This window comes from Phaenicophaeus curvirostris, chromosome 19, assembly GCF_032191515.1.
Source record: "Phaenicophaeus curvirostris isolate KB17595 chromosome 19, BPBGC_Pcur_1.0, whole genome shotgun sequence".
Taxonomy (NCBI): Eukaryota; Metazoa; Chordata; class Aves; order Cuculiformes; family Cuculidae; genus Phaenicophaeus; species Phaenicophaeus curvirostris.
In genome coordinates, this window is record NC_091410.1 from 12872341 (window position 1) to 12894765 (window position 22425).

A 22425-nucleotide genomic window follows, 5' to 3' on the forward strand; every position below is an offset into this window, starting at 1 on the left:
GGATCTACCTATTTCCAACAGCAGAAAGGCATTATTGCTCTAAAAATCTAAGGATAAGTTTTCTCTAATTCTAATCAATAGCTTTGTAGTAACAAAAGAACCACTTTGTGTTTTAATCAGTGTGAAAGTAATAGTTTATACGAGTGCTTCCTTCTCCCTTCCACAAAAACCACCTTAAAAAGAGAATAATTATATTTTTAAGAAAATTCAGCGTACTTGCTTGACTGTTTGTAGCTCCTCCGTTAACTGCTTCTGTAAATTCTCAGATTCAGACAATTTTTCCTGTTAAAAAGAAGAAATAATTAACGATTAGGTCCGAAAGAAAAATAGTTTTTATTCCTAAAGCCCAATTAGCTCTTTAAAAATGACTGGTAGCAATGCTTATCTTCTATCTATGTACTGACTGCCTTCTGTACAACTGCCATGTTTCTAGGCCACAACATATGTCTGTGGATGATGTTGTATAATCAGAAACACATATTAAAAAACGTTCTGGTAGAAATAATAAATAATCAACAGCTTTTATAAAACCTGTGAAACCCCCGTATTTTATATCCCTAAAAGCTAGTTTTTCAGAGAGTTCACTGATAGTGTTTATGTCTTGAGCATCTAAGCATTACTTACTGCGCATTTCTGTGATATCAGTAAAACACATACTTTAGTCTCTTGTTAATGAGCAGATTAAAGATATTTTTGTGGTTTTAACAGATTGCTGTGCAACCTAATATTTACATCAGTTTTCAACACTGTATGTTTGACCATTCTTGCACTCACCTACTCACAACAGAAGCCTGTAGGTTTACTCTGCCTTTTTATTTATTCATCAAAAATTGCACATAAAACTCAAAGGAAAAACAGTAATGATTTTATGTTGATATATAATAATATAATAATATAATGATATTATTCTCTTTAATAATTTAAAGCAAATAAAACTGTGTTACCTTTAATTTAGTGATTTCTTTTAAAGCTTCAGTTCTTTCTTTCTTAAGTGTCTCCATGTCACGGTCCAAAGAATCACAGGTTACAAACTGTGTGTATTTAAACAGGTGAGGTCAGAATATATTACTAATTGCATCTTTCATAATCCTCAATATCCTATCTTAAAGGGTCTTGTTAAGAAAATGTGAAGGTAATCTTAATTTTAAAATCATCTGAAGCTCTGAAAATACTAAAAATGCTCAAGAAAATTCTGACTAACTGATCTTCCAAAGGCCAGTTACTTTTCCTGTTAAACAGGATTAATAAAAATAATTTTGAAGTACCGAGAATACAACATTAACAGCCCCTATCTTCTTCAATATTTTAAATAATATATAATCTTATTTTAGTATCCTTGTGCTGTGAATGCTCTTTCTAAAGTCACCTCTAGAACACAGTGATTTTCATTGTAGCAGGAGTTCAAATCACTGGGGCCGATAATTGTTTATCACTTGCACAGGCAGGAGCAATATGTATGCCATTAAGAAACCCCAGTAAATCACTGTTGTCCATACTTCTAACAAATCACAACATCATTACATAAATTGCTTTCTGCAAAGTAGGTTGCTTTAAAAAACTCAGAGAAAGTAGGTTATCTTAAAGAACACCATGATACGGAGCTGTTCTAAACATCTGTCCAATATTTGGAGTGATCTTACATAAAATAAGCACTCCAATGATCTCCTCCCAACAGTTAAACACTGGACAGGCACACCCTTTACCTGGGAATCCAGTAAGCTGGCGATTTCATTGACCCCAAATGTTGCAGTTTTTTGGCTGCCATCTGGTGCATTCGCTTGCAGAGAGAACAGATTCCTTGAAGCTTCAACAAAATCTAAAACAAAGTTTAGATGTTGTTGCTGTCGTCTACAAGTTCAGTTTAGCATCAGTGTCACTAGCTGTGACATGATGACTGATATCACACTGGGTGGTTATCCTTTAACAATGCAGTGTCTGCACTCCAAAAGTTTTCTAAAGGAAATACAATTCATCCACAATTTTGCCAGACATCTCCCTGACATAAACATTTGGCGTAGCGTATAAGAAATATTCTTAATTGATAGTGTCACCTCCCAAAATTGCCATAACCAACACAAGCAACTCATTCCCATTGGAATTAGGTTTAGCTAGGGGAAGAATCATGATAGTGTCCATGCAAATATCCTTCCATACACAATACTTGAAATGTTCTCGCTTCTCATAAACTAAACAAGTTAAATAATCAGTTAGTTGCTTCAAGAAGTCTCTTGAATACATCAATAACATCAGTAATTTTTGGAACAATTGCAGTGTCTTATCGTCACAGCAAAAATGTAGGAATCCGTGAGCAGAAAATCAAAACCTTCTCAAGGCTGCTCTTAATTAGATAAATCTGTGATTTGCTTTCCAATTACTTACTTTCAGAATTCCAAGCTTATTTTTACATAGTAGATAAGGTTCTTGCCTCAAAGTATAATTTTATTTGTAGAAGCAACCCAAGACTGACAGAAAATGTATTAATGGTTATTATCTCTCATTTCAATATCCCTACATGTCATTATTTTCCATGGTAATTAACAAATTATTACCTCCAAAAGACACTGTTCCTTTAGAATCTTTCTGAAGTTGCTGCCTCAGGGCTTGCTGCTGTTCATCTGTGGGCTGGATCCCAAGATAATTCAACGCCTGGAAGGAGAAAACTTATTTTGGAGAAAAAAAAAAGAAAGGACTAGGGATAATGACTGCAGGGACATGGGGGAGTAATTAAAGAGCTATACTTCAAAGAGCCTTTGTATCATAGTACACTCTCAGTGACAACACTTTTGTTCCAGAGACACTCTGTGACTTTTCCTTCTAATGGAGAGATGTTCAGATATAATTTAACCTTGAATACAGATGACTGTAATAAGCAAACCCCTTTGTCCTTAATAACTGCCTTAAAAATCGTGAGGGATGTTCAGATTCCCCAAAGAGTTAATCAGTAATTAGATTAACAAAACCAGTAATTTGCCCAATATATAAAATGAAATATTGGCCTGCAACCTGAAAGAACAATCCAAATAAGAAATCTGGTGTATAATTTACACCTTAATATTTGTCAACCTAGAAATAAGCGCCTGATGGCTTACATGCATTATGAAGGAGGAGAAAGGAACACTCCAAAGATCATAAGCATTTACCCTCTCCAGCTTTTCTGCTCTGAGACGGATAGTAGAGTTCCTTCCTTGCGGCTCATAATCATCGTTCTGGCTGGAGGCAATAACTAGGAAGAAATAATTAAAATTAAATAACGACGTAACTGTGTCGTAACAAAATGTAACTACTGCTTTGAAAAAATTGTTCCGAAGCTCTCCTCATCAATGAATGATGGGCTAAATACCCCTTGCCACAATTAAATGTTAATATTTAGATTGACTTCTTTTTCTAAGAACGTAATTGTAATAAACAAAAACTATGGGTATCAATCACTTAAAACATTTTTTCCCACATAATAAAGTGACAAGTAGCGAATTAGCAGAAAGAAACCAGGAATAATTTTGAGCGACTCATCAAGCATATGGCTTATACTCGTGGTATTTTCTCTTCTCTCAGAGATAACACAGTTACTCTGGAAACAGAAGGGGAAACACACTTGCGAATTCTGAGAAAGACCTTCAAGACACACCCTCAGCATAACCAACACTTCCCAAAGCACGTTGGTGCTCTAGAAGACTATCAAAAGAGATGGGATGACCTGTTGCCAGCTAAGGGCTGTGTGGAGGTAGCTGAGCCCCAGTTGCAGGAGGCTCCTCAGGGCTGTTTCTGAGGAGGAACTCTTTTCGAAGAGCTACCATCCATTAAGCCATCATTCACTACCCCCTCCTCTGCAGTCCTTATACTCAGAAATACGACACGTTTGCATAATTTTAGCTGATGCATTAATAAATGATGGTGCATCTCCTTTATTCCCAACATATGCAAATGATTAAGCTGAGGAAAGGAAAAGCAACTAGCAGTGCTCAGCAGCCTGACTGCAAGATTCCAGAATAATTACTTTATTTTTTGGCGTTGGTACTTAGTTTTAAGAGAACTTGAGGAAAGCAGTCACAGCTCTCCCATGTTTCAGACACCTTGGATACAAGACAAGCTGCAGCCTTTGGAAGCCTTTTATCATAGAGTAGGCAACAGGAGCAGTTAACTAGCAATTTCTTTGCATTTTACATGAATGTAAATAGAACAAATTCATTTCCTTGTTTTTTGCAGAAGAAAATGGAATATTTGTTTGTGTTCATTATATATAAACATAATTTAGGTCTTAATTCATTACTTCATTGATGCACTAAAGAGGTACTGAAACTAAAACCAGCACTTGAAAACTAAAGGACCTTGCAGTCTGAGGTTCTCTCTAAAGGAACAGAAGGAAGCACATGGAATTCTTTTTTCACACCATATCTGTTTCCAAGCTCCAAGTCATTTACATTCTCTTTATATGCCAAAAGCATAAACCAAAACATCTTGAAAATCTTTGACACTAACACCTCTCACACGCTATATTAAATTCTGAAGACAGCGGGCTCGAACCTCAGCTGAATTGGCACACGTCCTCTCAACTCCGAATGAAAAAGCCTCATGGATGAGTTTGTGGAAGAGTTTCTCAAACTGATGCTGATTTTTCTTACAGCCTTTTAAAAAATAATATCAGAGCTACTTTAAATTTTCAAGATTATCCTTGAAAGGTTGTCCTTGAAAAAGAGGGCAGGATGAGAGGAGTGGCAGCTTTGACCAATGATGTGCTGATAAACAAGGCTAAAATGAGACATGACAAGAAGCTGCATAAACTGGAGCTGCAAGTGTTTCTGCGTCTCGCTCTACCAGCTACATTATTCAGACATGTTAAGAGCCTGTGGCCTTCTTGGTCTCTTTAAGCAAAAGAGAAGCTCCTGTGTATTGCTTTATATTAACCAAGAGTCTCATACTCTGAATACATTAATAAACAATCTTTGTCTTGTTTCTCTGATTAAATTGTGGCGTTTTCCATGATCAATATGAAAAAAACTGTGATTGTTAAACTCACGGTGCATTCACTCCTACACCCTTTCCTGTTTCAGCATTTCACCCTCAGTCACATCTCACCCTTCAAGCAGGGAAAGCCAACCAGTCCGGTTTGCAATACAGAGATGGTTGGATTTAAAATGAGGCCACCTAATATGGGCCATAATAAATGCAAGTACAATTTAAATGATGTCAGTGGAGTGACATCCAGACTGAATCACACCCAGTATGTTTGTCCTTCCTCTTCTCAGTATATTAGAGACCAGCTTTAGCAGCACAGGTTATGGTTCCATACCAGTGCCTGGAGGAAAGTAACAGAATTCAGGTCTCCATACAGAAATACAGAATGGAATATGTTCTATTACTGCGTCAGCTGAGACTCTCATTACATCAGACTATTGAATTTTCACTGTTTCTAAATACAATGCTTATTTGTTTCCCAAGGGAATTATTACAGTTGTACAGTTTAGAGTTGCTTCTGACCAAATTCTATGTTTCTCCTTAGTGTTGTTTTCAAAATATACATTTAGAGATATGATCAAAGTGACCATTGTCAGTGTTTGAATGTCATGACCTTCAAAAATAAACACATGCATTCTACGTTATTAACTGAAAAATTGTTTAAAGAGCTCCGCGTGTTCTTTCTGCCCTCCCAGTATGCTGCCCTGACTTACAGGAAAAAAAAAGGAAAAGTAGTATGCATCCACATTTCATCAAATGAAGAAAGCACGGTTTCTATGGCAACCTAATCTTCATCTATATGTGAACCTTCATTATCTGGTTTCTACTGAGTCTATTATCATTCCTGCTGTATAGCAAATGTTGTGATCACTCGTTTTTGTTTGGCTTCAGCTATTTGTTAAAGGCAAGGTAAGCTATATTTGACAGAACCTACTAAACAATCCATTGAGCTCAGTCCTTTATTTAGTATCACAATAATAGTGCAATACTCCTTTCTTTAAAGACTATCAAGTCTCATTACATACTATTTTCTGTACAACAGTTACTGAAGAGAAAAAGGGTGGTAGGGAATTAAATCAGCATTTACCAGAGGCAGACACATCGGTCGGACTGCTGTCTGCAGTAGTAAATGGAAATTGTTCTCCCATCTTGACTCCAACGTCCACCTATGAAAGAAAATCAGAAGTAACGAAATACCATTTTTAAAGCAGATCAGAAGACAAACTTGAAATACATATTAATGTACAAATGAGGGAGAAGAAGGAAGACCAGGAGAGAAAGCAGGCTGGACAGCAAAAATCTCATCATCATGGAGGAAGTGTAAGTTTGTAACTGGTGAGATTGCAGTGTGCTCACACATGCAGTAATCAGAGCACTTTATCTCTGAAATATGTAACTAAATAGATCCAATTCTGCCACTTTACTGTCTACAGAAACAGCAAGGAGAACTTTGTATTTAAGAACACAGTTAATGCATATTTTATTTGATTTGTTTTCTTATCACAAACAAATAATACTCTTATTCCTTTCATCCCTATGGTTTTCTCTACTGTTACACACCATGTTTTCTGGAAAAATCTTGATACTCGAAAGAATCAGTACTGTGTGGGAAAAAGAGCCTTTCTTACTAGAAAGGAAACTGAATTAAAACAACCCTATATTGAAATTCCAATAAAATCAGAAAAAAAACCCCCATTTGCTCACTATATTCTACGAGGAGTAGGGAGTATACTCACAGCATTTGGACTGAATGTTGGAACAAGCTTCCCATTAGGAGGTGCAAGAGAACTAAGTATTGCAGCCTGGTGCTCTCCATATTCTGCAGAAGATGTTAAGAGGCTGGAAGGACGTTGCAGATTCTCTGAATAACTGGGAGTATTTTTTTGTCTAATAAAAGCTATTTCCCAAAAACCTTCACATCTAAAATTAAAAATTAAAAAGTTTGAACACATTGTATACTAAACGCTTCGTAAGATTACACGTGGCTCTTACAAAAATTACACTTTCCTAAACATTGCGTGCAATTTTCTTTCATAATTTTTCTAAAAAAACCGTCTAGTCCTCATCTTTAAAAAATGCAAACACTGTGTATTTCATTTTGCATTTGGTTTTTTTCCCTTTTGAAAGGAATGAAAGTATCATAATTTTACCGTTTTAAAAGGTGCATTTGAGTCTTCTTTGATGAAACAATGTTGTAAACGAAAATTTCAAAAAAATATCCCTTGCATTTCCTCTAAATACAGAGGACAAGACATTTCACATTAATCTGATCATAAATATTTAATAATAAACTATTTTGGAGGGTTAGGGGTCAGCTGTTTGACAATAGCAGATACCTCATCTTTGTTCTGTTGATTATAGTTTTTGCCTCTTCATAGGAGACACCAATCATTGACTCTTTGTTTATGGATACAAGTTGATCTCCAGGCTTCAATCGGCCATCCTAACACAACAAATAAAAAAAACCAAACCCACAATTTTATATTTGCTAATGCTATGGGAAAATCTGCAGAATCACAGCACCTTAACACATTCCTCTGGATCTGTTAAGACAGGAATGGCTACACGTTTGGCCTAAGAATCTTCAAGAAATCAACAGCGGATCAAACGATCATTTAAAGGACATGAGAGCAGCCATTATCAAAGTTACATCAGACAAAATGGATCTTGGATATTGTACACAGGAGAAATTTGCACTCAGATACATATTTATGTTAAAAAAACCCCAAACCAACCAAACCACTGACAGCAATTTTTCCAGCAAGGAACACCAACCTATCTGATTCTTTACTAACTAATTCAGCTGTGAGCTGGATTAATATGTATTTCAACACCTAACATTCTTGGCTATACATAGGACTCTTCAGGCATTTACTCGCCACAATAATCTTAATGAGAAAACCAGATTAGTTCATTAGGAGTTCAGCAGTCAAACTCACGATAGAAATAATATTGTCAGCTTTCTGCTCCTGTTGAAATATTCATTGCAAACTTTCTCCCAGCACAGGAACATATCCCATTTCTGTCTCAGAGATCGTAAGACAAGACTTAAAACATGCTAGGCTAGATTTCTCATCAAGATAAAGCTTTTTCTACTCACATTTTAAGAGAGCTCTCAACAATTTAACTAAAAATTCACATAACCCTACAATGTTGTAGAGTTAGTGATGGCATTTGTCTAATGTAATACACATGAAATTACACAATATAGCTGTGTTCTTTAGCTGTCAATCAATTAATCACAGAATCAATCTGACCATGTGAGACAAAATATATACAGAAGATACATAAGAAATAAGTACAGTGCCTTTTTAAGACCATATTTTACCTATTTAATATCCACATAACAATTTCAGCTGTGTTATCTCAAACACAGATAGCACTTTACTACGTGTTTCGTGTCTTAGGGTTTTGGTTTTGAGCAAAGAAAGAAGCTGTAGATTTTCTATTTTACCTGCTCCAACTATTAAAAGAAATCCATTTCAATGCTGCCCTCGCGTGGCAGCAGTTTAACACACGCTGACTACTTGGGTTTCTCAAACAGGATAACCAAGACTGGGAAATTACCTCTATTCTTGCTAATATTAGAACCTACTGCAAATTAATGTCTCAGTCTCACTCTGTCGATTATAAGTGTCATAGGCTAAAATGTCTACAAGGAGGAAGATGGTTTAGAATCCAGAACAAAACAGGAGAAAACAAAAGAATGATGACCATTCTGCATTTTTTTCCTTCCATCCTGGGAATTAACTTTCATCTACAAAAATTCAGTTGCAAACAGATTGGTTTTGGGCAAAACTAATTGCTTGTGAAATTAATTCATATCCTCTTGCTTGACAAGAGGCAAAAAGTAATTCTCTACACATCAAAATAACCATAACAACTCAGGATGCAAAAGGAGAGTCTTGGATAAACAGTTTTGTGTACTTGAACCAGACAGTTCTTCAGTTATTTACTTTTTAAACCTGACAAGTATTTGTCATATATGAAAACAATAATCAGTACTGATTCATACATTTTATTAACAGTCTGCACTATCAGAATATTTTCTTTTCTAATTTGCCTACATAATGCTCTCGAGCTGCAAGGACTAATGTAAATTAAGTTTAAAGGAAAAATGATTTTCTGAATATCCAAGAAAAAGAGCTGCACTCTGTAGCTCTGTCCATCCTTACTGATTTACCTTGTATCATGCGAGCCCTTAAAGAAGTTAATTTCTTACATTCTCATATGTAAATCAGGGAATAAGATCCTCATTTACCTCAAATGAACTCATGAATAATTTTCATTACCATGTAATCATGCTATGGTGCAATGAGATAATTCCATCTAAAGAGAAAGCAAGGAGAAACACATACAGATTTTGTATTTTAGGCGTAACTTTATATAAAATGCTGAAGCAGGTACTAAATGAAGGAAAAAAAACAGGTGACTAAAGGAGGAGGGAAGGAAAAAAAAAGCCTTTACCTTATCACAATCACCACCAGGGATAATTTCTTGAATATATACCAAAGGCCCTTCATTTCTGTCAATTCCTCCTACAACACTCAAACCTAGGCTTGTTCCTTTGCATACTGAGATAATCTGAAACGCACTATCCCTGCAAAGAGAGAGAAGTGTAGAATCACTTCACAGAACTAGACGCTCAGTAAAGACTCAACTGATATCACAAACTGATTGATTTCACAAATGTGTATTACAGCAATAATTAGAAATAATGGACGTTTAATCTCCATGTTCAAAGATGATACTACCTACTTACTACAAAAATCAGCAACTTTGGGTGTTACTTCTGGCAATTAGAAAAAGAACTGATACATTATTTTACAAGGCTAAAAGCTCCTCTCTACTACATGAACCCAAGGCTTATGGGAGTACCAAGGTACAAATAAACCAGAAGTTTTAATTCATTAGGAGACACTGAGATTTAATTCAACCTGATCATTCTGCTTCCACCATGTAAGCCATTAATACATGAGAAAAATTAACTCCTAAAAACTGTAAGTTTGCAATATCAACAGTATTACAAGCTACAGGTTTTAAAAAAAAAAAAAAAAAAAAAGAAGTTGAACACCTAGTGCTCATCCCAAAATATTCCTGACCAGCAATAGTGTACTTTCTACAGCTCATGCAAGAGAGTTGCAGTCAGTTTCAGAAATTACTTTGTAAGCTTTGGGGACGGTGCCAGGGCAGAATTGTTTCTGCTGACGGTGGTGATATTATCCTTTGGATGCAATTGAGGACTCTGTGACCTTGAGGATGACCCAGAGGATGGGCTGTCTATGGATTTTGCTTGAAAAAAATAATGAAAATAAAAATAAATTAAAAAGAGCACAAAATGTCAGCTGAGGTAAGTTCAGCAGGACTATTTCATGTCAGAGAACAGACAAGCTATAAGCAATCACACAACGAAAAGAAATAAGAAATATTAAGCCTACACAGCCTAGAATCGCAAGCTAACCAGGGTTGCAGGAATAATTCTTTAAAATTTAGCAAGCGATGATTTTTTTCAAACCGAGCGCAAACCACAAATCTTAACGGACATCCCTAAAGAATAATCATTAATGCTATATAAAGGCATCCCAGTCAGATGGCAATTCTGCGAAGACTAGAATTTGTAATAGTCTATATCATAGAAATGTTTATTAGTACTTTGAAATCTTAGAGTACATTTTTTTCTACAAATATCAAACACACTTCAGTTAAAACTGCTGCAAGGAGGTGGCAGGATATTTACTGTAAGACTTAGTGAAGCTGACACGCAAACCCCTCAACTTACATCTTTAGACTACAAACTAGATGTTAAAATCTAAGTCAACGTAAGTGTTTTGCCTGACTTTCAGTCACTTCTGTTCCACTGAAGTGCAACTCTTGTCCTACAGGATCACATCAGGCTAGGCAGCGATCTCTCACCGGCTAAGAGCTGTGTTGGAGAACTTCTTGCAGAGCTGGTGTCACTGTGAGAGCCATACTTATCCATCAGGTCAAGAAACTCTTTCCTGTGGCAATAAAAAGATTCCCCTTCATTAGGATTTGGCATTAGTTTACATGTAGCCTTTGAAACTTGCTCCCGCTGAACAGCAACCCTTCCTCAGAGAAGGATGCTCAACCTCAGCTGGAAGAAGAAAGCCCTGTCAAGTGTTCAGAAGAGGCAAGAAGATGATGAAGTGCTACAGAAGGATAAGGATAGCAACAGATTGAACAAAATGGACTACTGGTCAGAAAGCTTAATTACTACCTCTCTTTACCTTTCAAAACTGTAAAAACTTGTAATTCAAGTCAACTACAGAGGACAAGCAACAGTTACTACTTCAGTCCAGAACGAGTTATTTATATTAGTATGAAAAAGATAATATATATATCTATTGCATACTCATATTTTTAAAGAATCCTTTTAGTTCAACCACACTGAGCAAGAATCCAGAATGAGTATACAAAGCTGTGCCAGCTCTGAAAGGAGGATACTAGAAATATTTATTAATTGTTTCAGTATGAGTAAACTAGATACAAATTCTTAACTTCTATTTAGCTTTCTCAGAAAATTGCAGTCTATTTCTGTCGTGGTAGGCATCATCATATATTAAATATTGCATGAGCTTGGGCTATGCTATCTCTTTAGTGATAAAATCTTTTTAAGAAGCCTCAGCAGATGACATAAAGGGCAATTTTTGGTCAGGTTTACTGTTGAAAAAAACATCATTAAAAAAATATAAGCAGAAGTTTACTGCAGAAATCAATCATATTGTAACAAACTGGCAAAAAAGTGGCATGGATGTACATCCTATATTACATGCACTAAAGAGGAAACTAACCGTCTCAATTAATCTAATACTGAATGCAGCCCAATTTAATAAAAGGTTTATAATCTGAGCTATGATTACTTCAGTGATAACAGATTAAAAAATAAGTAATCTAGAATGATGTAAACCAGAAGCGTCAGCAAGTTAATACTACAGAATTAGAAAGAATGAACAAATTAAACGATTTGAGGGAATGTAATTCCCAAGTAATTCTAGCAACTGCAGAGGGTTATTGAAATCTGCTGGATGTATTATTTTCTTTAAAAAAATAACAAAATTTATTGAACTGATGCCAGACTCAGGGAACACACATGAACACAGTTGAGTATAAAGCAAATTATCTTTCAGCAAAGGAATGTGAGTCACAAGAAATTAATTCACAGCTGTCTGAATGAGGGACTGGATGCAGTGGGCAAATGCTGCCCAGGCCACCGGGCATTCCAGCAGAACAGGAAGAGGACTGATGGATTTTAATTATTCAAGGAGTTTAGAGAACTAGGTCAGTATGCTTTAGATAAAAGCAGATTAAGAGCAGACCTCATATATATCTAGCCAGTCTGAAAAAAAAGGAGAGATCAGAGGCTGTGATTTAAATGTCTGTGAAATACAAAAAAAAATAAAGGAGCAGAAATAGGAGGCTTAACTCGGACAAAAGGCTAAAGGAATTTAGAGAAAACTACTTTATGGAGAGATTACTCTGTAAGTGGAACATCCAGGAAAGGCAAATCACAGCAGATTGTCTTGCAATGATTATCAAATATAGTTATCTAACAGCTATCGCCTCCAGAGATTTCAGTCTAAAGGGGACACAGATCTAGATCCCAGCATTTGCAATGGTCCTCTGCCAATATTGGTTTAGATTCTTAACTTTAAACAGGAAGGATAAAGCAATATTTAACGTAAATGTCCTTATAATCAATGTATTTTGGACTACCTGCTGCAGTGAACAGCTTAATCTACTTACTCAAACTAATTCAAAGCTCATTAAAGATTGAAAACCAAACTTCTGAGGGGAACAATAACTAAATCTGCCTGTTTTCAGAAGGCAAGACCAGCATTTTAATCTCACAGTTTTGTGGTACCGGAGGTCTAACAAATTCATCATTTTTTAATTATTATAAAATGTGAGAAGTATTAAAAAAAAATATCACAGCAAATAATTTCTAATGGTATTAGCTGGTAACACATCATCTCAATCCTCTTCATTAAACTGATATTTGCCTAAGCTTGCTACTTTAATTGATGCAAATGCTCTCGGAATGAACTGGTATCAAATACTACACAGGAAAATGTGACATGTGGTGCAAATTTTTGATTAAAACTAATCTGAAAAAAAAAACCACATGCCAACTTGTCCACCCCATCTTAGCTATTGTGTTGGTTTTTTATCATTTCTGAGGTTAAAACAATGTTTTATTTTTCTCTTACTTTGCTTCTTCATCTCTGGCAACCAGGAGGGACATGTGATTCGACGCTGATGCTGTTCGCAAGATGTCAACAGCCCTAGAAGGGGGGAAACCAACCAAATATATATACCAGTGTGCTGGGACGGAGCGCATGGTGAGTGATGCTGAAAGGGCAGGGAAATGAATAACTTCTTAACACATTTAAGTATTCTGACTGCCAGAGACAGTGAAAATGCTTCTCCAAATGAAGCACAGGAGAACGGAGTGACAGACAGGCTGTGGTGAGTCCATGCCTGCTGATGGGAACAAACGGAGATTGCCCTCTCTCTCCCTCCCTTTTTGTCCCCATTTCTCCTTGGTCCACCTCACTGCCTTCCTGGACCTCCTTGAGGATTAACAGCGCACACATAGCAAAACTCCTGCTCAGGTATGCTTCATAGCTCAGGATTTCCCTCAGCAATATATGCTGTGATTTCCCTTTGAATTTTAAACCTACATCTCCAGCATTAAGCTGCCTTGATCTCTGGTGATCCCGGTACAGAAACCATCAAACACATTCTACAGGTTTTCCTGAACAATTTCTTCTTCATTGTCCCGTTAGAATAATACTCATTATCTGCATCACTAACATTCATAGTCATTGAACCAACAGAAAGTTAGAAAGATATTTTAACAGATTAATATGTTTTCATGCTGTTTTCACAAGTCCTGTCACTTTTTCATAATTAGATTTATAGGATAAATTAATCGCCAGTTAAACTCCCAGGACCTCAGTGGAGTTATGCTCTTTTAATCAATGGTCAATAAATGTCAAAAAAATCCATGTTTAATATTCCAAGCTCTAATAAACATTTAGTATTCAGTATGAACATACCTTTCATTGGTTACTCCAATTAAGTTTTCTCCATTGACATCCAAAATCAGGTCACCAGTGAGCAAACGGCCTTGTAATGAAATCAAAAGTAATGCATGAATCAACAGGAAAATGGTGAATGATTCATATCATGGTGATCAAACAAGGCTTTTCCTTTCAATTTTATGTGATCTAATGCAAAAAACCAACCTTACGACTTTTAGAAGACTGGGTTCTGATCCTAATTAAGCTAGGCTATTGTGATGAGAATAATAACTATCAATTGGTGTCATTAACCACAGAACAGCCACTGAAAATAAGCCACTTGTATTATTTACACACAGCGCAAATATTTGCGGGACTGGAATTTGTATTTCACAGTTGTGGAATTAACTTTCACCTGAATTTTGCTCTTAACATACATCTAAGTTACCACGTACAAATATATTAATGTTTTATATATTAATAAAGACATAAAAAATATTTTTTAGAACCTATTCTATTTTTAACCTTCTACAAACCTCAAGTTTAGAAACTATGATTTTTGAAGTAGCTTTAGATTATTATAAAATGATCTTTTTGCACAAGACCAGAAAGAATGTCAAAGAAACTCATATCTAGGCCTAGGACAGAAGTATATCCTGCAACTTTATTATTGCAAACTTTACCTAGTAATCTACTTGGTTCTGTAAAGGAAACATCACTCTTGTTCCTAACAAATTAGAAGACACTCAGCATCTCAACACTTATTTAGCAATGCTGACAGACTAAGTACTTTCAACACCAGCCACAGCTTGATTTGAACGAATTTTCAAAAAATAGAAGTATTAAAATCTTTTCCCATTGAAGGGTCCAAGTTGAATCTCTTTCCCTTCAAGTAAGCCCCAGCATCACGAATCCTGACTAAACATGCTATTTGAAAATATCCTCAACCACAATGTAAAACAGAAAAGACTTCTTTTGACTGCTTTTTATATGCAGCATGTTTGCAACAACAAAAAAAATTAAAATTGCTTACTATCTACAGCAGCCACTCCTCCAGGTAGAATTCTCTTGATGAAAATCCCATAATCTTCTGCTGTTTGTGCCCGATAGCCTCCAATAATTTTAACTCCTGCAGAATAAACAAAAGAAACACACAAGAAATTGGTTACTGCACCTACTGTGCTAAATGGATTTACAGGCAAATCTGTAAAAGCCAGATAAATTAAACTTTTACTGAGCACAATGTGAACTAGAAAAGCTCACCAGGTGCTTTTAGATTTAGTTTACTTTGAATAAGAGAATGTGAAATCTCATTACCTAATCCATTTTGACAATCAGAAAAAGAAATGCGGTGAACAGCTCGATTGATTCCATGAGGTCCCATGATAGTCCTAAGGAATAAAACACAAGTCATTAAAAGCCTAATTAAAAGAATGTATGTAAAGCTATGTTAATACAGAAAAAATTACAGTGACCACGCTTTTAACTCTCATACAAACCAAACCCTGTTTTCTCTACTGACAACTTTATTTATGAACATAGTCTTTTCCCTACAGTCCCTCATTTCTTCACTTAGCATCGTCTCTGTTCTCTGTTGCCTGCTTCCCTGTACCCTCTCACCCCAAGACAAAATACCAGGATAATACCTGAAACTGTCTAAAGGCAGATGAAAATTCTGGAGGCAGTTGATGGGGGTGAAGAATTAAAGAATCCAAAGTAAAATTATAGTCCTGAAACCTACATTCACTGTTATTTCAGAAACACGACCATCCTACTGCCTTGAGAATAGAGTGCTAAGAATTCCTGTAAATCTAGATTATCTACACTTTGTCATTTTTTATTTTCATTAAGATGAATTATTATTAAAAAAATCTAGTTGTATGCTCCTTTGCCTTCCCAGTGTATGATTTTTGGAGATGGGTCACCAGATCCCTTCTGGAAAACGCAGAGGCACCACGTAGGTTTTTCTGCTTTGACCTACATATTGTTCTGCATTAGACGGTAAGTTGCATTTTCTAGAGCATGATGTTAAAGTGAAATGGAACAACTAGAATGCATTAGCAGGGGCGAAAAGAAGATCAAAGTGGAGGACATAGTGACCCAAATCCTCCCACGCAACCGAATCCAGCGCACGGCCTGAGGTCTATGCCTGAAATGAGGTATTTCTGCAAAAGCTGGAGTACATGCCCTTAAGAGGTGCTGCGGCAGAGGGAAGAGAAATCCAAGAGTCCAAATGTTCCCACATTCTAGCACCAAGCAAGAGATCCAGCTCCTGCAGAACATCCCTAGTTCTTTCAGTTTTGTGTAAAGAAACTGGATGAGTTTTTTATCAAGGGATAAGCAACGCTTTGTTCCACAACCTCAAATTTCCAAGTATTTGCAACATTATGCTTTACTTCAGAAAGGTTGACCCTAAGAACAGACCTAATAATTCAACTCTGGAACCAAACAGGAAGCTTCTGCTTCAAACACTGTCTCATTTTCACTACAGACTTTCTTGTAATTAAAGCTAAAAAGAAATGACGCAACCTAGTGAGTGTATTCAGCCCCCGACAAGCCTGCGCGTGACCTCACTGCTGCCTGGCAGAGCAGGCACACTTCGTGAGGCTACAGGTGAACCGAACTGCTTCTACCTAATCACAGTCTGAAAGGAAGAATAAGTCCTTAAGTCTGCCATTTCTGTAATAAACCTTATTTGATAAATGACTTCTATGCCACAACAGCAGAGTATTTTGCATTTATGCCTATGACATCACTTCAATTATCCCATGAATTTAAACTGGTTTGAAGCTGGAAGACAACATATTAGTCATGTTTGTCACAGATCTGTCCTGAGTTGTATCCATCTTTGAAAACTTAAATGAGGGACAGTGATCTTTCAAATAATCAGACAATTATTCTATTTTTCCTGTCTTGCCTTTTGCTGTTGTTCTGTCTCTTGCTCTGCCACACTAACAGCAGTTTTCACATAGCAGCTCTTTATTAAACTAAAAAACAGGAACAAATTTCAACCTCACACAGAAGTTTACTTTGGTGAAGTCCTAAAAGATCAAATCTTGGATTTTAAGTCTAAATTCAGAGGTCACAGAAATGGGAGAACCTATTTATACAGTATCGTATAAAATCATCATGAGATATGATCAAGTCTGACTTAATAGGTGTTAGTGTTGCTTGCTGACTTTCGGTGTTAGTGTTTCTCCCATGTAACTTAGAGAAAGATCAAGTCAAGCTACTTGCCATAGTTCTTATAAAATAAACAGGGTGTTAACATTTTCACTATAAAGACTTGAATTTAGCACCCATTCATCTTTTCTTTCATGTTATCATTATTTATAATACTCATGAAATGCTAGAATACTTCCCTCAAAGCATTAGAAAGACGCTCAACAGTATAAGAAAGAGAATAGGCTTCTAAGCCAATTTAACAAAAACATATTCACTGTTCTTTGTAGAAAAATATACAAATTAACTGATCAGATGTTGCTGCTCATTCCTTGAGAAGTCAGACAAACACACTTGCATGCAAGCTTTTAGCACACAGAGATGAAAAGGTGTGAGGTAATAGCTGAAACAAACAAGAAATTCTATAAAATGTGTACTAACACATACTAAGTTCAGCACTCCAGATGATGTCCTAGAATGCTAATAGGCAAACCATGTATAATTTTCTATAGATGTAAAGGCAATTAAAAGGGAGATTTTATACTTTTTCCTATTACTTCTTAGCAGCACACACAAGGAAGTTCAAGAGCTTTACGTTTTCTATCTCCTAGAGACTTATCAGAACATAGGGCTCCAGCTATTTTTGTGATCCATACAGCTGAGAGTTTCTTGATCATTCATTTGCACAAATATTTATCTAGATTTATCAATGGAGGAATAATACCCTTCCCTCACAAAACATACACTACTTGACACTTAAAAACCTAAATGATAAACTGCTTATAAAAAGCAGCTGAAAATGCCTTCAACTTTCAAATTATCTTTACCATACTTTTTCCAATTACAGACTAGAAGAATGATGCCAGAATCCCATGCTTAAGCCTACCAATATAGGAGAGAAAGACCATCAAAACGCTCGGGTTCATCTTCATCTCCTGGTGAAAGCAGGGACATCCTTCAGCGCAGCAGCAGAGACAAGGACAAAGCAACCGAAAGACACCAGCGGATTCCCGTTCAGTCAGATAAAGCCTACGTGCAGGACAATTTGTGCTGCTAACTAAAACCAAATCAAACAGACAGAGCTCCAGACGAGTGTCTCTGCCTGCTTAATCTTCTCTGAAACCCTCTGCGTCACACGGACTAATTCACCTACCAAGGTAATGTTTACTTTTCCTCCGTTTGAAATGGCAATTCAGAGCAACTTTACAGACTGATAAATGCAAAAGAGAAAAAAAACTACTTGCGCTCACTACACCTGTGATTATGCCATCTGAAGCTCAGAGCTGAAGGCAGATAATTTAAATAAAATAAAGGTATTTTCTCATGTTCTCCCAGTAATTTATTTACAGCCAAACAAGGTCAAAAGCAATAACTTGTGACCTTTCTAAAGCACCTTCCTAGGAGGCTGGATTACGGACATCCACACACAAAAGGGAAAGTCAGCAAAGCAGACAGACTGGAAGTGTTAATGAAACAAATCCATTATGCTATTACTTTACTTTCTCAGTCACAGTACTGACTTGTGTCATGCTTTAACTTGGTTTTTAGTCTTTCACTACACAATGTCAAAAGCTACTGCAGAACTTGGATTACATATTTGCTGTAGAAATGGAAGTTGACACATCTAGTGTACTGTGAAAGCAAATAAACGCGGTGAATCTACACTGAGAATAATCCAGTTGAAAAAGTAAAAGCTATACCACTGTGTCCAGCATTAAGACTCTCCTGATACAATGCTTGGTCCTGCAGAGACACGTGTGTTTTCAGAAGTTCAGAGCTTCTGACATCAGCTTGGTTAACCACTATTTTCTTCTCAGCTTGCATCAGAAGATGCACTCCTATTATTCCCTCTTTCTAAAAGATTACAATCTAAAATAAAAAACAAATATCCTGTGTTCATCAAGGGCTTTGTGTCAGTAGAAAGGTGAATCCTCTCTAGAAGGAAGCCACCCTGTGAGGAGACAGCATCTGTCAGGTCTAGAGCTGCACAGCAGGACAGCGCAGCTACGCCAGGAATCCATATGCTTATCCCAGGCACCTTTTTTTTTTTTTAAAGCTGTAGTGACCGTGGTTTCATTAGCATGTAGTTGTGCTGGGGAAAGGGTCTTTTTGCTTACAGGCAGCGTGCAGTACAGTGTGCAAACACAAAGAGGTCAGCACCTGCAGCCTACAGCCCTGCAAACCACAGGGATGAGAGGGGCAGGGGGGTAAAGGGACCCACAGCAGGTGAAGGAGCACATTGGGGTGGAAGTAGGAACATAAAGCAGCCATCCCGACTCCTGAAATGCGAAGAGCTCCCCTGGCCTGTTACCATCTCATGAAAGAGAAGCTATCGGCATTTTAACCATTGCATCAGTTAGGTTATTTGTATTTTATCTTCTGTAACCTTGACTGGAGCAAATCTTTCTCCAACAAAATTGTCACTGTTCTTAACACCAGTGGAATGCCATTTGTGGTACCAGCATCAGGAGCATTTGTCACAACAGATCACTCAGACCCAGACGGCTTGTTTCCAATGTCACATTTGCTGCAGTAGAAACACACACACTCCACGTACCCCTGATTAAAAGTATGACTCAAGGCCACGCATTTCCATTACTACAAAGCAAAAAATGAATTTTATTAAACCAGGAATAACAAGCTTCTCAACAATTTAAGCAGATACAAAGTAGCATTAATCTTCTTATTGCTCCCACCTCTTTTTATTAGAGTAATTTTCAGGAATACATCACTTGTTCAAACAGTCGTTCCTCCATCCCCTCTTCAGAGTAATCTATACACGGTCCAAACTCATCCCCAAGGCTTCTCTCCCTTTTGATCTTAAATGGCTGCTGCTGTGCTGCCTTTAATGTTTCTAAAGGTCTCCTATTAAAAATGGTGAACTGTTGGTTCTCTGGCAAGTTCTCTGCCTGTCAGGAACGTACTCTGGGAAACACAAATTACTTCTGAAAAGATCCAGGAATACTGTAACAACCTAAACCCCCATAACACCTGATATCAGTAAGTAAAACTAAATTTTGAAGAGACATGGTTTGCTACTTCATGCACCAAACCAACTAAAATTCCTTTTCAAACAGCTAGTGAACTCTTCTATTCTGGCAACGTTATTAATTATGACTCACCACTCTCTAAGGAAGCTTTGTAATGCTTTAGCAATTGAGATGGATTATAGGATAATTCAGCAGATGACAAAAAGATTTGCAGAATCTTCGGAAGCAAGATTCACGAGATCTTTTTGTTATCAATAAAACAAATGTCCAATACTAAAATCCTATGCAAGTCCATTGTGCAGCTGTAGCCTTTTGGGTTCCCTAATCCCAAGTGGTAAAAGTTCATTAAGATACCAAGGACCCCAGCCAAGAGAACACTTTTACCACACACCATGAACACACACTTACTCTGATCTACCCAAACCCACTAATTATTCAAAATACATTTTGCTGATTAGGTTATAAAGATTAAAAGACAACGTACGTCATTATATAGCAATTGTTAAACAGGAAAAAGTCTTGAGCAACACTGTAATTGTGGATAAACATGAATGGCTTGAGGCTAACCTCTTGTGTAGAGAAGAAAGGTATATTTAAAGTGTAGGTAACCCTCAACTAACATATAACCAAGTACATTCTTAAAGCATTGTGCATTGATACTGTCTCGCAGGAAAAAAAAAAAAAAAAGTACAGAAAACCATAATCTTCCATCATCATGTAACTGAAGCGCAGTTACACGTACCTTTCATCTTCATCTCCTATGTGAAAAATTGCCTTTGTAATACAGGGATCTGGCAACTATTCATATAATATACCTTCCACCGAAGTGTCACAAGCCATAGTGTGTCCTTGTATCACATACCCTGGATTTCCATCAGACAAGCAGAGTGTTTGCTTCCTTGGGTCCCCATAAAAAGGAGGTCAATTTTCTTAATGTTTTGTGCATTTGTTCTTTTTTGAAAAATCATGTTATTTATGAAGTGACATAATTCAAAAGCTATTCTAAAGTGTGCGACAATACTTTTGAATATTTTTTGCTCGATTCTATTGCACAAGCACAGCAAACATGATAGCCCAGCAAGAGCTCTCTGGGCCTGGTTTCAATTAAGGTTTTGATGACAGCGTCGGCTTGGTAACTTAGCCATTTGGGAAGGGTCTGGATTACGATGCTCTATCACGACTGAACCCATGTTTGCCATTTAGAAACAGAATCAACTTTTAACTCTGAAGTGGACAACATTACATTTTATAGAATTAATCTAATTATCATTATATATCCCATGGCACTGATAAAAAATAAAATTGTTCTAAAGCACTACATATAAAACATTAAAGGCCCACACACACAGTATCCATTACACAACGCATTATAATATGTAACACCGTACAGTGTCTTGTGTTACTGTAGTTACCTGGCATGTACAAGGAAGTCATTTGCTATACGTCTTACAAGTACTTTTTCATAGCTACAGAAACATTAAGGAATTTCAACTTTTATCTCTACAGAACCAGTCCAAACCAAGTGCTGATTAACTTAATGAGAGGCTTAAGAGTAATTTCTCCCCTTTAAGTGTAAATTCACTGCTGTTGGTATGATCTCTATTAAGATGTTGCTTCAGACTGTTTCAATATCAAAGTTATTTTTCCTTGGGACGTCATCAAAACAAGATCCTAGCAATGTAACTGCGAGAATTTTCATATTACAACCCAGGAACTGCGGTATTCCTGGGTGTGGGGAAACAGCATACTTACGTTTTATCAGTATTCGTTAGGGAATCTGTACAGGACATCTTCTTAGGTGCACTGTTTTAGAAAGTTCAGAATGAAGAATTCTGACATATGAAGCACCACCACATAACCAGGAGAACACTTGCTGTAAAAAAAAAAAAAAGGAGAAATCACTGTTTGAAATTCACATGGCTTTGTTTATTTTCAGACACTGACAACAATTCTTATTTGCTACTGACTAGCTGCAGTCAGGTGGGAAAAGAAAACTTGGATGATAAACCAGATACAGGTCATTGCTGAAAACAGTAAGCAGTTAACAACTTCATCGTATATTGTACCAAACACCTGACATTTTAATTTGCTCTTAGTTTATAAGGTAGGAATTAAGGTAAACCTGAACCTCCTGTGACTGAAATAATCTCAAAAACGAAGTAACTGAGATTAAAATTTCAGGATAAAGTAATGTAACTGCTAAAGCCATAAACAATCTTGTTTTTTTTCCAGCGAAGGTCACTTGGGGAGGGAAAGTTGTTCAGAAAATGATAAAG

At 36.6% G+C, this 22425-nt stretch overlaps 1 protein-coding gene across 2 annotated transcripts in view; it reads right to left on the reverse strand.

Moving 5' to 3' along the window:
• Nucleotides 1-22022, reverse strand: part of STXBP4 (syntaxin binding protein 4) — a 52699-nt gene extending 30677 nt beyond the window's left edge. The window contains exons 1-16 of one of the 2 annotated variants that reach the window (XM_069872280.1): nucleotides 21902-22022; nucleotides 15315-15388; nucleotides 15031-15126; nucleotides 14034-14103; nucleotides 13182-13256; nucleotides 10867-10952; nucleotides 10116-10245; nucleotides 9421-9553; nucleotides 7290-7396; nucleotides 6690-6873; nucleotides 6041-6119; nucleotides 3141-3223; nucleotides 2550-2646; nucleotides 1704-1816; nucleotides 945-1031; nucleotides 217-282 (exon numbers count right to left, since the gene is read on the reverse strand). In XM_069872280.1, coding sequence (XP_069728381.1) covers nucleotides 217-282; nucleotides 945-1031; nucleotides 1704-1816; nucleotides 2550-2646; nucleotides 3141-3223; nucleotides 6041-6119; nucleotides 6690-6873; nucleotides 7290-7396; nucleotides 9421-9553; nucleotides 10116-10245; nucleotides 10867-10952; nucleotides 13182-13256; nucleotides 14034-14103; nucleotides 15031-15126; nucleotides 15315-15388; nucleotides 21902-21939 — 1518 coding nt within the window. In that variant the 5' untranslated portion in view covers nucleotides 21940-22022. Of the gene's footprint in view, nucleotides 1-216; nucleotides 283-944; nucleotides 1032-1703; nucleotides 1817-2549; nucleotides 2647-3140; nucleotides 3224-6040; nucleotides 6120-6689; nucleotides 6874-7289; nucleotides 7397-9420; nucleotides 9554-10115; nucleotides 10246-10866; nucleotides 10953-13181; nucleotides 13257-14033; nucleotides 14104-15030; nucleotides 15127-15314; nucleotides 15389-18045; nucleotides 18268-21901 lie in introns of those variants that run through there. The other variant, XM_069872279.1, reaches the window with a different exon arrangement.
• Nucleotides 22023-22425: the final 403 nt, after the last annotated feature.